Here is a 17,897-nt window from a genome sequence, read left to right on the forward strand (position 1 = left end):
CAGCTTTCTGTTAAAGCAGTTACCTAGACAAAGAGGTGACCCATCTTCAGCCCCCTTTCTAAAACCTGCACACTGACACTACATCTACTGAAAAACAACCACAGAGGCTGCAGCAAAGGGACCTGTATTACATTTGCCAGACTTGGCAAAAGGTCCCCCAAATTGCTAAGGAAATAGTTATGCTTATTAGATTCAACACTGCTGTTGAAAGGACAAGGGAAAAAACCCAACAAACCCCAAAACCCAACACATGTGCAAACCCAAACAAGATCTCTGTAACTTATTTTTATCTGTTAAGATAAAGATCTAGTCTTTGCTGTGAGTCCTGGCTACTCAAAGTGAATATTTTAACAGGAAGCAGCAGACTGCGATCACATTTTACAATCAAATGTTTAACATAAAATTATCATTATTAAAGCATTATGCAATACCTCCTCAGAGCATTGGCTTTGCAGCCAAGCCCTTTTATAAAGAAAAGCTTGCACAAATTGACTTGAAAAGTAATAAATTCCTTAGTCAACAGGTTCGCATTATACTCGGAGCAGCACAGGGATCCAAGAGGCACTCCACGACAACACTTTAGCAAACAATCCTGTTATTCATGGCTGACTATAATAGGGTGATTACTAACAGCTGTCTGCAATCTCATTACACATGGAAAGGATTCCAAAAAATTACAGAAGAAGCACCCCAACTTACAGAGCAACTGAAGAGAGATGTATCTGTAAAGTTGCTCAACCCCTTCCCAGTCCCATTATCCTCATTACTCATACTGCAGCCCAACACCCCCAAGAGGCTCATCCTCACAGTCCTTACTCACTCCCTGTGGCTTCAAAATACACATGACAATAGTTTCCAATGTATTAATCAGGTTAAACCCAAAGCATACATCTATTAAAACAGAAATTAAAACTAATAGAAACATTTTAATAGATTTAATAATCTTATATGGAGCCTACACAAGTAATGAACTTAGACAACCAGTAGATGAGCGCTAATTTGGTCAAGTAGTGGTACGACCATGCCAAGGACAAGAAGAGAACACAGTCTAGCTTTTAAACAAACTCAACCCAATTAAAAATGTTGTTTAAAGCATTCCTGATGCAAATGATAGGTTAATATTCAAACCCAGAAAGCAGCACATCATGTAATGCCCTCATTTATTCCTATTTGACCAGTGACTCCTTCACTCTCTTCTCTGCCCCTAAGCTTTAATGAAGTACCCTGCAGCCAGGACAGATCTTTTTGTAATGCTGCAGTGAAGCATAAAAATATAAAAGCATCAGGAGGAAAAACAGCACTTATAAAGGCTGCTTGCTCACAGACCAAAAACTATGCAAACAAAATGCTGGGTAATTTGTTTAATGGCTCTTCTTAGAAGATGGTCCAGAGTTATTCTAGCTAGCTGTGATGGAGATATTCTGTTCTTTTTTCCCCCCAAGTCTCAAAAAGTTTATCAGGAATCTGAGAAAATAACACTCTCTTTTTCTCATCCCCCCCCTTAATCCCACTCACAGGGCTCTGCAGGATCTGAGTGACCCTCTTCCTTTGCTCCATCATATTGAAGTCCTGTCTCAGGTCAGGAGACATGTTTCTCTCCCGAATATACTCGGGGTCATTCTCGTTGATGCGATCGAAGTACCGCTCTTTGCGAGGCATCGTGGCTGAGGGGGGAGTAGTGATCACCACCTGGCTGGCATCAGTACTCATGCTTCAATGCTGCAGATGGTGGGCTTCACCTGAAACAAATTCAAAAAGAGGGAATGATCACTAACCATTTAAAAGAGGGCATTCAATAGAAGTTCCAAGTTTGCATACAAAGCTCTTTTTCCTCTCTGGAGAACAGCATCTAAAATGAAAGGAGTGTAAGTGAACAATTGCCATAATCAGAAAGCTAAGGAAAAATTACAGAAAAGAGTTTAAAAACCATTAATGAGTTCTCTCATAGTACATAACCATCTCTATTCAAGCCAAATAAAAACCCAACATCATCCAATTAAAAATTATGACATTAAATGACCATAATTTACTTTACAACAAACCTTCCTGCTGTACCATTTCACATTGCACTCATCACCCTCCCCACCGCAGGTTTTCACTTAGCTTTTCTTTCGGACATGTTCAAACACACCCCCCCAGAAGACAGGGCCTCTGTTTGACATCCACTCAAAGCTCATTTCCCAGTTGGAATGAAGACATTCCCCAATTATAGCATTTTCCAGCTGTGACAGCCCCAGCTCAAAGACGAGGCATGAAGCCACTCAGGGGTGGCCAGGGCACCTCCACAGTCACTGGCTGATGCTTGCACTTTCAAAGGACACCCGGAGACACCAAGGGAACTGCAGAAAAGGTTCTGTGTTGGGGTGCACAGGACTGAGGCTGCATCCATGGCAAATAGCTGAGTTTCAGCTTTTCTCCTCTTGTGTGCCATTGTATGCGAAGATTCTCACTGAAGCTCATTACATTAGGAAAACAAACCAAAACAAAACTACTCCAAAATAACTTTCATGTCTTAGTGGAAAGCTATGCTTAAAACCTCATTAGAGAAACCTAATAAGCATTTGTAAACACAAACAGAACTGGATCAAAAGCAAAAAGGCAGACACCTGAATTTTCATGCAGAGAATAAGGCACAGAAGCACAGTCAGGAACACCATTCTTCAAAGGAGTACTGAAGAGGGATATTTTCTCAGGTTTGAGGAACAAAGAGAAGCAAGATTTGTAGGAAGAGATAGTGTACTATGAAAATGCATTTTTAGCATGCAAATACCCACATTCAATAATACAGTTCATACAAATATTTGCATTAAAATGTATTTGGTATGTAAATAATTCACATTTTCAGAAGAAGGGAAAAAACCAAAAGCCAAACATGAAGGAATGAGAGTTTCGGAGCAGTATTCAACAGTGTGGTTCGACATTATGGTATCAGTTGTTCAAAGTGTCCCTGCTCTGTGGCACAGTTCACCTATCCTTTCTTTGGGGTATTCTGTGAACAGTGAACTGACATGGAGCATCTGAAGTCCTCCAGCTACCACCTCACATATCTTCCAGATGAAACATTTGAGAAGATTCCTGTTAAAACCAGCTTCAGCAGCCCAAGCCCTCCTTCTGCCTGTGACAAGCTTTTTGGTCCTTGGGCTGCACCCTCTGCTGCACAGCCACCCCTTGAACCAGGCTGGCAGGAGGACGCAGATTGGTTTGCAGCCAGTTTCCCACACTGATGCCCACATGGCTTTGCTGGCATGCTGCAAGAAACAGCACATGGATGAAATCCTGGGGCACCGCAGCTCTGCTACCAAATCTGAAACCTCAGACAGAAAACAAGGCAGATACCAGGAAAAACATTAGCAGATAAAGGTACAAGAAAACTCAATCTATGACTTTCTCATATACTACAGATTTGAGATTGAAATGAAACACAACTAACACTCTTTTAATAAACAATCACTGCAGGTTGTAATTGACTTTGTTTCTTTGTGCCCTTATCATTTTTTGGAGGGAGAAAATCTGGGGTGCAACATTGTCCATTCACGCTGGAGCCCAACATTCTGGGATGTATAACTTGCATCCTGGAGACACGCTCCCATGAACTCTGATGGCTTTGAGACACAGACTGTGGAACTGTAGTGGTGAGTTGCGCATTTTCTGCTCAGGTTCAGGGTAAATTCATTCAGCATTTGCTGACTGACCCCAGGAAGCCTGCTATGGGTGATCACCTTCGGGTCCTGGGAAGATGACAAGGAGCTTGCCTCAAGGGAGTGAGAACTTTAGCAAAAGTATAAAAGGATCTTAAGTTTTTATAAAGAATGAACTATTGTCTTTTCTAGCTGGGAACACTGAAGAACAACAATAATCTTTGTGGGACAGGGTATGGGGATATCACAGAATCACAGATTTGTTTAGGTTGGAAGGGACTTCTAAAGTCACCCCGTCCAACTCTTCTGCAGTTAAGCAGAGACATATTCAACTAGATGAAGCTGCTCAGAGCCACATCCAATATGACCTTGAATGCTTCCAGGGAAGGGGCACATAGCACCTGTGTGAGCAACCTGTTCCAGTGTTTCACTACTCTCACTGTAAAAGTGTCTTCTCTATATCTAGTCTAAATCTACCCTCTTTTGGTTTTAAACCATCACTCCTTCTATGATTACAGCTCAGCTTCCCTCTGTTCAAGTTATAAGAGGTACCCTTATAATCATAACCAGGCATTATGTCTCCCCTCTCATCTCCACACAACACTTCTCCCCTTCTCCTCTCTCTTCCTCCCTTTCCCCCAGCACCCAAATATGTCAGGATTTAAGCAGGGAACTAAAAGCATCATAAGAAGACACAAGTCTGTGAGCTTACTCTCTAAATGCCACAAGGTAGGAAGAGTTTGAGACAGATTTCTTTCTCTATCTACAATGTTTTTCCATGTATATCAGAATAAGTATCACTACCTCAGACAGAACAGACATCCTCCAGCACCTGCTAGAAAGTGAAAGCACTCGAGAAATGCAGATAGCAAGAACTCTGCTCAAATCAGTGACTAGCTGTGACTCCTGCTCTTGTTACTTCTCCCCAGGAGCCACCTTATCCAACTGTTTTCTCAATCTGCTCCTGAATCCCCTCTAACCCCAAGTGGCAAACTTGCTCAACTGTTGATCCACTTGGTTGGCTGGACTAACTGCATGCATGTCTGAACTTCAAAATCCTTTATTGTTGTTATAGGTTTGCAGGACCATAATTAGTTCAAGTCTGTTACCTTACAATTCATCCTTGCTGTGACAGAAAAGCCCATTCATCTGTAAACACACACAAATGTGGCTGGCAATAAAATCCACAAAGGATTTGCTTTGGACTTCATTTTTTCTTCCTCCTTTGCACACTGGTTTCTTACCTCTAGCCATTAAGATTACAGCATTAAAGTTCTCATACTACAAACCCCCTTCCCTTTACTGAACTGGGTATTGGGTCCAGTGGTTCTGACTAGATCTGGTACAGTGCTTGCTCTTTTGGGTCAGGAAGGCTCTCGTATAACCCCTACTGTTGGCTGGAAAACTGTCAAACAAATCAGCCATTCTTGTATTAGTTATTTGCATCATATGTTAAACACTTTTTCTTTTTTGGCAAAAGAGGACATTGGTTTAAAATGCACTCAGCTTTTTTGGGATCTAAAAACCTGCATCTCCTTCTGAGCACAGGGTTGGCAATGATATATAAAGAAGTACTTAGAGAAAACCCAGATCTCAAAATCTATTCATTGTGACTGGGGATTATCTTCCCCACTCCCCCCTTTTTTTTACCTTATTGCAATGTTCTTTTACCTGGAAGTAAAATCAGCTTTGCTGCAAGGCTACTTTTGGCTTTCACCCTCTTCTATTGATGTCAATGAATTACAAAAAGCAAACTACCACCTTCCTGAGGTACTAGCCAATGTTTCTTATGTTATACTGCATAAGGGGTTCCAGAACTAAGGTACAGGTGGAAATGAGAGACTATGCACCCCTCTAACAAGACACTATATCCACACTGGGCAGAAAAGACAAACATACACAGAGAAATCAAACCTAAACTGGGATCTGATTTTGTCCTGGTGAAAGGCACCACTCTTGCTTTGCCTCCATTTGCCCTAACGTGTATTTACTGTCAGGCCAAAAAGAGATTTGAAGTACACAGAAGAGAAGATTTTTCCCATCGATGGTTCAATTACTCCAACTGGGGGCAAAGGAAACTAAAGCAGCACAAGTTAGCTTGTAAAAGTTTTTGTTAAACAGAATCTCCACCTGCTGAAAATAATTCTAGGGACCTGTAAGGCTCCAAACTCTTGCTATGGGCTAACTTGTTAATCTAACCTCTGCCTCCCCCTGTCTAGTTATGCCCTCCTGGTTCATACCCAGATGAACTCTGATAGTGCTACAAAAGAAAACAGGTCATGTCCTGTCATGCTTTGATGCCTTCTACAGCTCATGGGCTTGGCCTCCATATTCTGTTCCGCGTTTTATACCCGTAACTGGGCTACAGAGCGAAAGCAGAACATTCCACCTCTGTCAGGAGGCTGCACATCTCTCTACTTAGAGGTTTTATTTAACAAAAGCTTCCAATTTATTCCAGGAACTTGGAGCTGATGATTTTAGGCTGCAGCATTAAGTCCCAAGCATCTCCATCTGATACTTCATAAAGTCTATGTAACCTGCTGTGCTGCTTTTGTTGGAATAACTGTTTTCAATGTCAAATTACAAAAGCAGCTCAAAAATAATAATGAGGTCAGAAAAACAAAGAGTACTGAAGGGAAAAAAAAAAAGAAGAAAAGGCAAGAGACCAAATGCAAGGGGGAAAAAAAATAATCTATCTTACCAAATAATATCCCAGGAAGCACTAATTTGAAAGATATCAACATAGATCCATATATAGAGAGATAAATATGAACATAAGAGAACATCAGAGAAGCAGAAAAGTCATGAAATTATTAGATCACCTAGCAACCAATCATTAGCCTACCTTTTATGCTGATTTTTTATGGCTGGTTTCAGACATCTCCATTTTCTCTACGCAGTATAATCCATCTGTTTGAGGGTTCCCAGCACTGCAAACCAGCAGTGTGCACACCGCAGCATTAACCAGATTTCAGGTCTGAACACTCGAGACAGACCACACTGCATCTGAGCAGTGGGTTTTTTGGAGGAGCATGTTGTGTTATTCTGCTCTTGCCTGCTTATTTTTAAGGAACAGCCTGCTCTTTATTCCCCCCCTGCAGTATCTTGTCTGCCAGGAGACTTGTTGGAAGCAGACTGGGTGTCTCTTGATCTCAGTTCCAGCCTCCCTATGAAGCAGGCAGGTTCCAGTCTGAATCAAAGCCTTTGCTTCAGCCAACACTGTGAGCTATGGAACTAAGCTGGCATCAAAAAAATATGCTTAAGGAACGTGAAAGAATGGTTTAGAGGGACATAAAAATATGTAGGTGAATATGGACTGAGACAAGGGTGACCATTGCTATCTTCTGGCATTAGAAAGTCAACTCTTCATTGTCCCTCCTATAAATGTTAGCACTGAGATATAATTGAGTAAAGAAATTCCATCTGCAAAAAGAAATTTAATTCAGCTGAATTCCTCAAAATTATTAGTTTTATAATTTTTCTGGTAAGGACATCACATTCCATCAATACCTGAAAATGTATTGAAAGTTCTTTACTTATATTTTAACATTTAATGGGCTTGGGTTTCATTCATCAGTCTCACGCACTGGTAAGATGAGTAAAATGTGCGATCCGAGGTCAGCATTTTCTAAAAGGTTTTCTAAAATCTGTACAAGAGCAGGGAGGTCATTCAGCCCCTGTGCTCACCACTGGTTAGGCCACACCGGGAGTACTGTGTCTGGTTCTGGGCCCCTCAGTTTAGGAAAGAGGTTGACTTGCTGGAACCTGTCCAGAGAAGGGCAACAAAGCTGGGGAGGGGTTTGGAGCACAGCCCTATGAGGAGAGGCTGAGGGAGCTGGGGTTGCTTAGCCTGGAGAAGAGGAGGCTCAGAGGAGACCTTATTGCTCTCTACAACTACCTGAAGGGAGGTTGTAGCCAGGTGGGGGTTGGTCTCTTCTCCCAGGTAACCAGCACCAGAACAAGAGGACACAGTCTCAAGCTGCACCAGGGGAGGTTTGGGATGGATGTTAGTGTTGTAGTTTGAGCTGGGTGCCCCCCTGGTGCATTCACTTCCTGTGTCCAGAAGTCCAGCCCAGAGGGATGGACACAGGAAAGTGTGTATTTCCTACCATAATTCTTTGCACCACTATAAGATCCAGTGCGGAGTCTGGCACTCTCTCTTTCCTTCCCTCTCCGAGACTTGGTAACTGGGGGAGAGATCTCCCGGCCATGGGCCTGATTGGGCCCAAGGCCACAGGGGGATGGGCAGTCTCAGGCCTGGCCAGCTGAGACTAGCCCAGCAGAGGGAGGGGGAAGAAGGAGCCCTGGGGGTTTTGGATGCACCCTCAGGTGGGGATGGGATCTTTCTTTGTCACTGCGCTTTGGGTTTTCTGTAACATTCACCGCTTTCTATTTAAACTTTCATCACTTTTGCAATCCGTTTGCCTGAGTCGTTATTTCTGCCTGTGGTGGGGAGGGGATCTGCCCCAACCCATTACAGTTAGGAAGAAGGTCTTCATAGGAAGAGTGATTGGCCATTGTGCTGCCCAGGGAGGTGGTGGAGTCACCATCACTGGAAGTGTTTAGGAAGAGGCTGGATGGGGTGCTTCATGCCATGGTTTAGTTGATTAGATAGTGTTGAGTGATACGTTGGACTCAAAGGTCTCTTCCAACCTGGTTAATTCTATTCGATTCTAAATGCAATTTGTGGAAGTGAAAAATAATTCTGTTGCCTGATTTTACTAATATACACAGTGATTCTGTACAGTAGCATTCAAGTCAAACTATTAAACTGAGTTCTTAAATTGACAAGGCAGTATTTGCCCTCAAGTAGTCACAATCTCCTCAGCCATTCAATCTTTCTCCCTGTAATCTACTCTTCAGATTCATAACAGCAGCTGTCTGTAAGGTCAGATGGTGGAATGGGTAGGAAAAACTTTGGCTAAGTTTAAGGGTTTGCTTAGGGTTGTTTTGGTGGTGGTGGTTTTGTTTGTTTAGTTTTTAGGTGTGGATTTTCAAAATGGCATTAGTTTCAGCTGTATCAGTTCTCCCAGCCAGTAAGCTACATATCTACACAAATATTTGTGCTGAAACAAAGACAGTGATGATAACACAGGTGTCTTACCACCGCTTCTTCCAGTAGCAATGCAGCCACAAGCAATTTGTCATCCTGCAGCCCAAACTGGTTACAAATCAAATATTCTAATCCAGGGCTGGGCATTTAAATTAAATCCTTCTGCCTTTACACAGAGTAAGCTAATAAAATAATCATCATCTCCTTTCAGGCACCACATTAAAGAGAGTGTGGCAGCAGTGTTATGTTTTTCCTGAGAAATAAGAACTCGACTGTATTTGAGACTTGGTTTTGTTTCTGAGTTAAATGTAAAGCATTATTTTGTTTTTCTTTCTGATTATATGGTACAGTATTGAAGTCAACACAGATATTCAAGATGTACAACTCACATTTTGCTCAGTGTAAACTGGAATTGAGCCAGCTATTCTTTTTTTATCAAAAACTAGTACAAGGTAGTAGGTTGCTGTCAGCCAGGCAGCTATGTCTTTACCTGAGGATGTGACATTTTCTCTCCTAAGGAAGGCTGCTTAAAATGCAGCCAGCCTGTAGCAGGTGCAGTTTGCACCTCCACATTTGCAGGCCAGCCTGCCAACATTTTGCAGCACATGCAGTGGGGGGGGGGGGGGGGGGGGGAAATAATAAAAAAAATCAAGCCTGAGATGACAAGCTGATGTATCCAATATGCTCCACCACATGGCCATAAATGCCATTTACATGTGTTAAATCTCATGCTTTAACCCTGTAAGCCCAAACTGCTTTAATTATCCACACTCTGGTATTCCTTCACTGCAGCATGACAGTTTTCATGATGAAGAGAATCCTTAATAAGAGAATTACACCAGTTTCTAGGTGATAGTATGATAAAAGACAACCATTCTTAAAAGAGCAACCTCTAGAATAGAATAGAATAAACCAGGTTGGAAGAGACCTTCGAGATCATCATGTCCAACCTATTATCCAACACCACCCAATCAACTAAACCACGCAACCAAGCAACCTGTCAAGCCTCGCCCTGAACACCCCCAGTGACAGCGACCCCACCACCTCCTCAGGCAGCCCATTCCAATGGGCAATCACTCTCTCTGTGTAAAACTTCCTCCTAACCTCCAGCCTAAACCTCCCCTGGCACAGATGGAGACTGTGCCCTCTTGTTCTGGTACGGGTTGCCTGGGAGAAGAGACCAACCTCTGCCTCACTACAACCCCCCTTCAGGTAGTTGTAGAGAGCAATAAGGTCACCCCTGAGTCTCCTCCTCTCCAGGCTAAGCAACCCCAGCTCCCTCAATCTCCAAGGTCCCTCTTGCCCAGTATTGAACCTTCTATGCTGAAGAAGGGCTGTATGCAACATAGGTGTTTCCATTAGTGTTGAATGACCCTTGAGCAGTCAGCAATATAGGGGCTTTACTCCTTAACATGTTTTCATGTTTTTACTAAGTTGGACAGACAGCCAGAACATTTTGATTTTATACTGTGCTTTACAGACAACATGCAAGTCAGAACAAAGTCAGTCACACAAGCTAACTGTTTACAGAGAAGCAGTTCAAAGTTGTCTGGCGAAACGATGCGCTCAGGTACTCCTGCACTGCACCAGGAGGGGGGTGGCTGCACCATGAGAAACATGACAAAGAACTGAAATATCAGAGGATCCATGTCACTTGATTATTCCCTACAAATCCTCTTTTACCATTGGACACAGCTCGCCACACCAGTTATCTGTGACAGTGTGATACAAGCACATAAAAAGCACTAACTTGTGAAAGATCACAGTAGATCATAGCACAAAACCCTTGCTTTAAAACGAGGAGGCCAGTCCCCCAACAGACATCACACTGGTTTGTTTTGACTCTTTCACTAAACTTGCTCCTTTAAAAAGAAAATTTTGTCTTTGGTAGTTATAGCACTTCCTTTTATTTTATTTACTTAAGAAGGGCATTGAGGTACTTGAATGTGTCCAGAGAAGGGCAGCAAAGCTAGTGAGAGGTCTCAAGTACAAGCCCTGTGAGAAGGGGCTGGGGGAGGTAGGGTTGTTTAGCCTGGAGGAGGCTGAGGGGAGACCCCTTATTGCTCTCTACAACTATCTGAAGGGTGATTGTAGACAGGTGGGGGTTGGTCTCTTCTCGCAGGCAGGCATAGAATCATAGAATCAATAAGGTTGGACCTCAGAGATCATCAAGTCCAACCTGTCACCCAAGACCTCATGACTACTAAACCGTGGCACCAAGTGCCACGTCCAACGCCCTCTTGAACACCTCCAGGGATGGTGACTCCACCACCTCCCTGGGCAGCACATTCCAATGGCTAACAACTCTTTCTGTGAAGAACTTTCTCCTCACCTCAAGTCTAAGCTTCCCCTGGCACAGCTTGAGACAACAACAGCAACAGAATAAGGGGACACAGTCTCAAGCTGCACCAGAGGACGCTTAAGCTGGAGGTGAGGAGAAAGTTCTTCCCAGAAAGAGTAATTGGCCACTGGACTGTGCTGCCCAGGGAGGCAGTGGAGTCACTATCCTGAGAGGTGCTCAAAAAAGGATTGGATGTGGCACTTGAAGCCATGGTTTAGTCATCATGAGGTGTTAGGTATTAGCTAATAGGTTGGACTTGATGATCTCTGAGGTCTTTTCCAACCTGGTTGATTCTATGATTCTTTTTTTTAATGCTACCTGTTTCAATGCAATTTAACAGAAACATTTTGAAAACTGAGATACGTTTTGCTTGTCTGCAAGCTTTATTTACATATGCAAGTGTCTGCATGTATTTTGAAACAACACTATGCTGCACTTCAGAGTGCTGAGAGTTGTCACTCTGCTTGGGTACATACAGTGACTGATCTGAAATAGTGTGGAGTCTATGGATAGGGACTCTTTCCAAGGTAATTTAAAAAAATATAAGAAATATATATATATATAAATAACCTCCTTCCATTGAGTGAAAACACCAGAAGAGCTACGAAAGTATTTGTTAAACTGTAAATAGCTTCTGTACTTGAAAAGCATGATAGGCCCCTCAGTTTAGGAAGGATGTTGACTTGCTGGAATATGCCCAGAGAAGAGCAACAAAGTTGGTGAGGGTTTTGGAACGCAAGCCCTATGAGGAGAGGCTGAGGGAGCTGGGGTTGCTTAGCCTGGAGAAGAGAAGGCTCAGAGGAGACCTTATTGCTGTCTACAACTACCTTAAAGGAGATTGTAGACAGGTGGAGGTTGGTCTCTTCTCCCAGGCAACCAGCACAAGGGGACACAGTCTCAGGCTGCACCAGGGGAGGTTTAGGCTGGATGTTAGGAAGAAGTTCTTCCCAGAAAGAGTGATTGGCCATTGGAATGGGCTGCCCTGGGAGGTGGTGGAATCACCATCATTGGAGGTGTTCAGGAGGAGACTTGATGGGGTGCCTGGTGCCATGGTTTAGTTGATTAGGTAGGTTGGATTAGTTGATAGGTTGGGCACGATGATCTTCAAGGTCTCTTCCAACCTGGTCTGGTCTATTCTATTCTATTGTCTGACCTCACAGCCATTTTTTCTCTGGTTTTTCCTCATTTTCTATGTTATACTGAAGTTCACCAAAAAATCCACAGTAAAAATAAGTCCTGTGATGAGAATGTAAGTTCTTCTTGGTTGAAGCTGTTTTTCTATAGCAGCATTAAGTTAAATATTTCATGCACAGGATATGAGATCACTCAAAACCACCTAAGCACTGAGCTTAAATAACTTGCTTCTACCCAAAGGCAAGGCTGCTGTTTGGGATGTGTCCTCACTGTAGCAGAAAGCTAAGGAGATGTACAGCAGCTGACTGGGCAAAGAAAACCTCTTCCTATGGCATATGCAAAAAAGTGTCATCACACAAAGCACAGATGCACTGCATGACAAGTTCTTCCTCCCTTAACATTCTTCTTTCTTTTCCCACCTCCCAGCCTCCACCGCTCCAGAGGATTTGGCAAAGGCCAGAGCAGCATGAATTAATGCAGATTTTCAAGCTGGAAGCTTTCTGAAGCTGTATTCCCTTACAGTGTTTAGGACTCGTGCAAAGAAGAAGGATCTGAATGCAGAAGACCTCTGCCATAGGAGTCAACCAGCACAGTGATGGCAGCAGGAGCTTTCACTCATGACCACTCTCAGCCAAATCACAGGCAGCAGGAGCCCTTGAGCTGCAAGAATTCAATCAAGTCTCCTCTAGAAGTGCATTTTTTGCAAATCCAATTGAAGCTAAAAGCACTGTCTCTTTCCCAGTGCCACCTTGAAACTCAGACATTATATAAAGAATAAACTATGTACCTATTTTTAGCAGTATATTATAAATCCACCCATCACAATCATCTCCAACCAGTAGTTCAACTTTAGACAGCACATGAACATGGCCAGCATGCCAGCAGGCCGTGGCACCACAGGAAGGTCCAGACAGTCCTGCACAGCTCCCAGCAGCAGAGCCTGCTTCAGAGAGCTAGCTTGTGGGTCAAGCATGGCCCTGATGGGCTCTCCAAGACTGCCAACGCATTTCAGCTCTTACTGGCCCTGTTTTGCAACCCTTTCTTTATTAGATGACAGCATTTACCCACCCATGCCAAACCCATTTAGGTGCCTGGAATAAAAGTAAAAATAATTATCAATTATTGCATATTTCAAAGAATCCATCAGTGAGTGCAGCACTTACTGGGAAATTAATGTCCTGTATTTATCCATTCCCAACACTAAGGGATACTGTGCAGAGTTAGTATAACAAGGGATACAAGAAAACTACACTGTATAGGCCACACCTTGAGTACTGTGTCCAGTTCTGGGCCCCTCAGTTTAGGAAAGTGGTTGAGTTGCTGGAACCTGTCCAGAGAAGGGCAACAAAGCTGGTGAGAGGTTTGGAGCACAAGTCCTGTGAGGAGAGGCTGAGGGAGCTGGGGTTGCTTAGCCTGGAAGAGGCTCAGAGAAGACATTATTGCTCTCTACAACTTCCTGAAAGAAGGTTGTAGCCAGGTGGGGGTTGGTCTCTTCTCCCAGGCAACCAGCACCAGAACAAGAGGACACAGTCTCAAGCTGCACCAGGGAAGGTTTAGGCTGGATGTTAGGTAGAAATTCTTCACAGAAAGAGTGATTGGCCATTGGAATGGGCTGCCCAGGGAGGTGGTGGAGTCACCATCACTGAAGAAGAGACTGGATGGGGCGCTTAGTGCCATGGTTTAGTTGATTAGATAGTGTTGGGTGATAGGTTGGACTCGATCTCAAAGGTCTTTTCCAACCTGGTTAATTCTATTCTACTCTACACCTGCAAAGCAAAAATCAGATTCGCAAAGGAACCCCTTAAAACATCAAGGAACTTTAGCCCCAAATGTCTGTGGAGACAGGTTGGACTTGATGATCCTTGAGAGTCCCTGAGTCCCTGTTTCCCTTTTTCTTCGCTTCGTCTGCGGAGAGACAAACTGTTTTCCATTTTCTTGATTTTGGATTTTCTTGGACTTCTGAATCATCTACATCTGAGTATAGCCGGAATGGACGATGAACTTAACTTACGAACTGTAAATATTGTTCTGGATTGGATGGACAGTACGAACAGCCAATGAAATTGTTTAGAAAGGGGTGGACTGTGGTCGTTTGAGGCTGTGCCTTTAAGAACAAACACTGCTGGAACACACTGGCTAATGTTTTTGGTACTAGAACCAAAACATTCTGATATTCTAAACGAATTTCATTGGTTGATAAACAAAAATTCAGCTTTAGATTGTGAAGCGGTTGGAAAATTTTTTCCTCAGTTCTGTTCGGTTTGGGAGTTGGGGGAGTTTGGTGTTTCAGCCTGTTCTCCCTGCCTGCTTCTTCTGCGAACTGCTGGACTTGGCCTTCAGATAAGCAAACACTAATCCTGCATGGGCTTTTGAAGCTTGCTAACAACTCTTTTCCTTAGTAACTTGCCTTTGTCTCTCTCTAACCCCTTTTTGGGGAAAAAGGGAGGTAAGGGGGGGGAGAGAGGGGGTTCCAAAGAGGGGATCCCTCCCTGAGGGAGGGATTTTTGTTGTGTTATTTGTCTTTGCTGTGTATTTCTGTGTATATATTGTAAATACCTGTATATATTGTGTTATATATAACCTGCTTTCCATATATGCTTGTAAATATATAGCTTTTGCTCTTTGACTGAGTTAGCTGTGGTTTCTTACTCTGTGGAGGAGGGACAGCTAAGCCCTCTCTCAACCTACCACAAGGTCTCTTCCAACCTTGGTGATACTGTGATACTGTAAATGCATATTTCAGTTTTATTATAAAACCAGGAGTGAAAACATGAGATAAAATATTAGTGTGCAATAGGAATAACTGTATTTTACTTGCAGTTGTAAGGATTCTAAATGCAACATAAATGGTGCAGCACCAAAGTTGCTTCAACTTCTGATTCTCACATTCCTTCTCATATTCATGCTACAAAGGGGATAGAGGAAATTGCAAGTGAGAAGAAACAAAAGAAAACAACAACTAACAGCATTTTGAATTCATCTAGTTTGAGGTATTTTGGACTCTGGTAATGAAAAAAAGAATCAGGTGGTATTTTGCCAAACATTGCAACTTTAAGACAACATAAAGCCTGCCTTCCTTTTTTTTTCCTAAGGGAAAAAAATCCCAAAACACAATTTAGCTCTGCTTATCTGTATAATCACCTGTGGGTAAGTTATCTAAAAATATTTCACGAGTCAGTAGACAGCAGAGAGCCAAATTAAGAGATTATGTTCTGTTAGCACTTATCCGTATTAAGCTGTGAAAGTACGCGGAGACATAACCCCCACACACAGTCCAGCAAAGGCTGAAAAGTCTCCCTCAATCCTTTGAAAAAGAGGAAACCCAGGTTCCTCCACAATATAAATTAAGAAATTATATGTGCAAAAAAGGGGGGAAAAAACCAAAACCACACCAAGACAGCTGGAAAAGCTGATTGCAGACAAAACCCTGTCACATTTTGCAACTCTCCTCTTTTCCCTCACTTCCAACGTGAGGCCTCCAGTTTTTTCTGGTAACACAGTATCACAGTAACTAAGGTTGGAAGAGACCCCAAGGATCATCAAGTCCAACCTTTTCCAACAGACCTCACAACTAGACCATGGCACCAAGTGCCACGTCCAATCTCCCCTTGAACACCTCCAGGGACGGTGACTCCACCACCTCCCTGGGCAGCCCATTCCAATGATGAACGACTCGCTCAGTGAAGAACTTTCTCCTCACCTCGAGTCTAAACCTCCCCTGGCACAGCTTGAGACTGTGTCCCTTTGTTCTGGTGCTGGTTGCCTGGGAGAAGAGACCAACCCCCACCTGGCTACAGCCTCCCTTCAGGTAGTTGTAGAGAGCAATGAGGTCACCTCTGATCCTTCTCTTCTCCAGGCTAAACAATCCCAGCTCCCTCAGCCTCTCCTCACAGGGCTGTGCTCAAGGCTTCTCCCCAGCCTTGTTGCCCTTCTCTGGACACATTCAAGAGTCTCAACATCCTTCTTAAACTGAGGGGCCCAGAACTGGACACAGTACTCAAGGTGTGGCCTAACCAGTGCAGAGTACAGGGGCACAATGACCTCCCTGCTCCTGCTGGCCACACTATTCCTAATACAGGCCAGGATGCCATTGGCCCTCTTGGCCACCTGGGCACACTGCTGGCTCGTGTTTAGGCGGGTGTCAATCAGCAACGTTTATCTTGGGCTGCCTCTGAACTGCAGAGATGAAGAGGGAAACAACTTCACACAGAGTTATTGAGTAAAAGAACCAAGTTTGTTATGCAAATAGTTTTTTACACATCCCATTGATTTACACCAAGCTGGCAACTGCCATTTGGAATCATGAGGGCTTTCTCAAATCTGCAAGAGCCACCCTTGGTCGCTGGTACAATGTGTGACATGAGATAGCAGGGAAAACTCTTATTGATCCCAGGGCACATCAAAAGCCTTCTTGATTGATAGCAGTTTGATTATTCTGAGAAATGTCATGGCCACAGCAGCTGCCTCCTGGGTTTGGCTGGAGGCTGCGATGGTGGGCACCCCGGATGATCGACACGAGGCAACTGCTGGATGTTACAAACTTTCACGCTGAACAACCAATCTCACGTATGGCAGCACGCAGCCAAACCTTTTTATAGCCCAAACCCCTGGAGTGCCCTCTCTTCACATCAAATCCTGACCTTTCTCACCACCACCAGCTCTGCATGGATCCCATTTAAGACACCCGCCACGCATTGACCAGAGAGAACTGCGGCTCAGCGCCCTCCGTAACTTGTAAGTGAGGAATGGGAAATCTGGCCAACAGCTAATCTCAGTGGTGACATTTGTAACTGGAGACTTCAAGAAAAGATGAAATTGTGCCAGGTCTTCGATCATAAAGTCTTCAGGACAAGCTGTATCTTTATTTATATTGTGCACCACACCCTGCACGCTTCCCCCCAGTTCATCTTGGGATCTCTGAATCATTCCACCATAAATTTTAAGTCACATTAACACACCACTATCAGCTTGACCACATCAAAATGAATTGGCTAGCTTCTCAAAAAGGGAGTTTTAACACTTCACTGACTTGTACTTCCATTCTCACATTAAACAGGAAACATCAGCATTTAAATAAAAAGAAGCTGATTTATAACAGTTGAGAGTCACAAAAGAATGTCTTAGATCACACAATTGCATACACTGATTTCCACATGAAGAGCAGGCATAGTGAGACTATTATGCTTGTAGAATAGAATAAACCAGGTTGTATTAAGGTTTTTAAGTGTAATTTTAAAATAGCAATTTCAGGGCTCAATGAAAGCATGAGACAAATGATGCCAGGCAAGCCCAAGTTTGACTGTGCAGCAGGCACACTGCCACTGATTGGCAAAAGAAAAGGATGGGGGTTAAAAAGCACAAATCCTAGGCATCTCAAGAAAAAAGGAAAGGCTTTGTTGGTAGGATGCAGCTTGTATCAGCCATAGGATGGTCTAAGGGACAAAAAGAGTGTAAGTCACTACTCCAAAATTATGCTGACAGTGTCTTGTCCCTTCTCACCTCACTCAGCCTCCAAAGGATCTTGCTTTGTTTTTTCTCCCTTGCTAGACATTTTTTTTCCTCTCTTTGGTGCATTTGCAAATATAAATGTCACCAAAAAAAAATTAACAGACATGCAAAATTTGATTGAGGTTATGGTCACATGCCTAGGAAGGATAAAATAATCATCTTTAAAGGAGTTAAGATAAGCACACCTTATGCTAGAGTTTTTCACGTTTTCCTGGCTGGAAAG

General features: G+C 43.3%; 1 protein-coding gene across 3 annotated transcripts in view; it reads right to left on the minus strand.

The window, feature by feature from the left end:
- Nucleotides 1-17,897, minus strand: part of ADD3 (adducin 3) — a 112,885-nt gene that overhangs the window by 30,097 nt on the left and 64,891 nt on the right. Inside the window, exons 1-2 of one of the 3 annotated variants that reach the window (XM_054163509.1) lie at nt 6,484-6,736; nt 1,516-1,739 (exon numbers count right to left, since the gene is read on the minus strand). In XM_054163509.1, coding sequence (XP_054019484.1) covers nt 1,516-1,710 — 195 coding nt within the window. In that variant the 5' untranslated portion in view covers nt 1,711-1,739; nt 6,484-6,736. Of the gene's footprint in view, nt 1-1,515; nt 1,740-6,483; nt 6,737-17,897 lie in introns of those variants that run through there. The other 2 variants (XM_054163511.1, XM_054163510.1) reach the window with 2 other exon arrangements.

This window comes from Dryobates pubescens, chromosome 8 (genome assembly GCF_014839835.1).
Source record: "Dryobates pubescens isolate bDryPub1 chromosome 8, bDryPub1.pri, whole genome shotgun sequence".
Lineage (NCBI taxonomy): Eukaryota > Metazoa > Chordata > Aves > Piciformes > Picidae > Dryobates > Dryobates pubescens.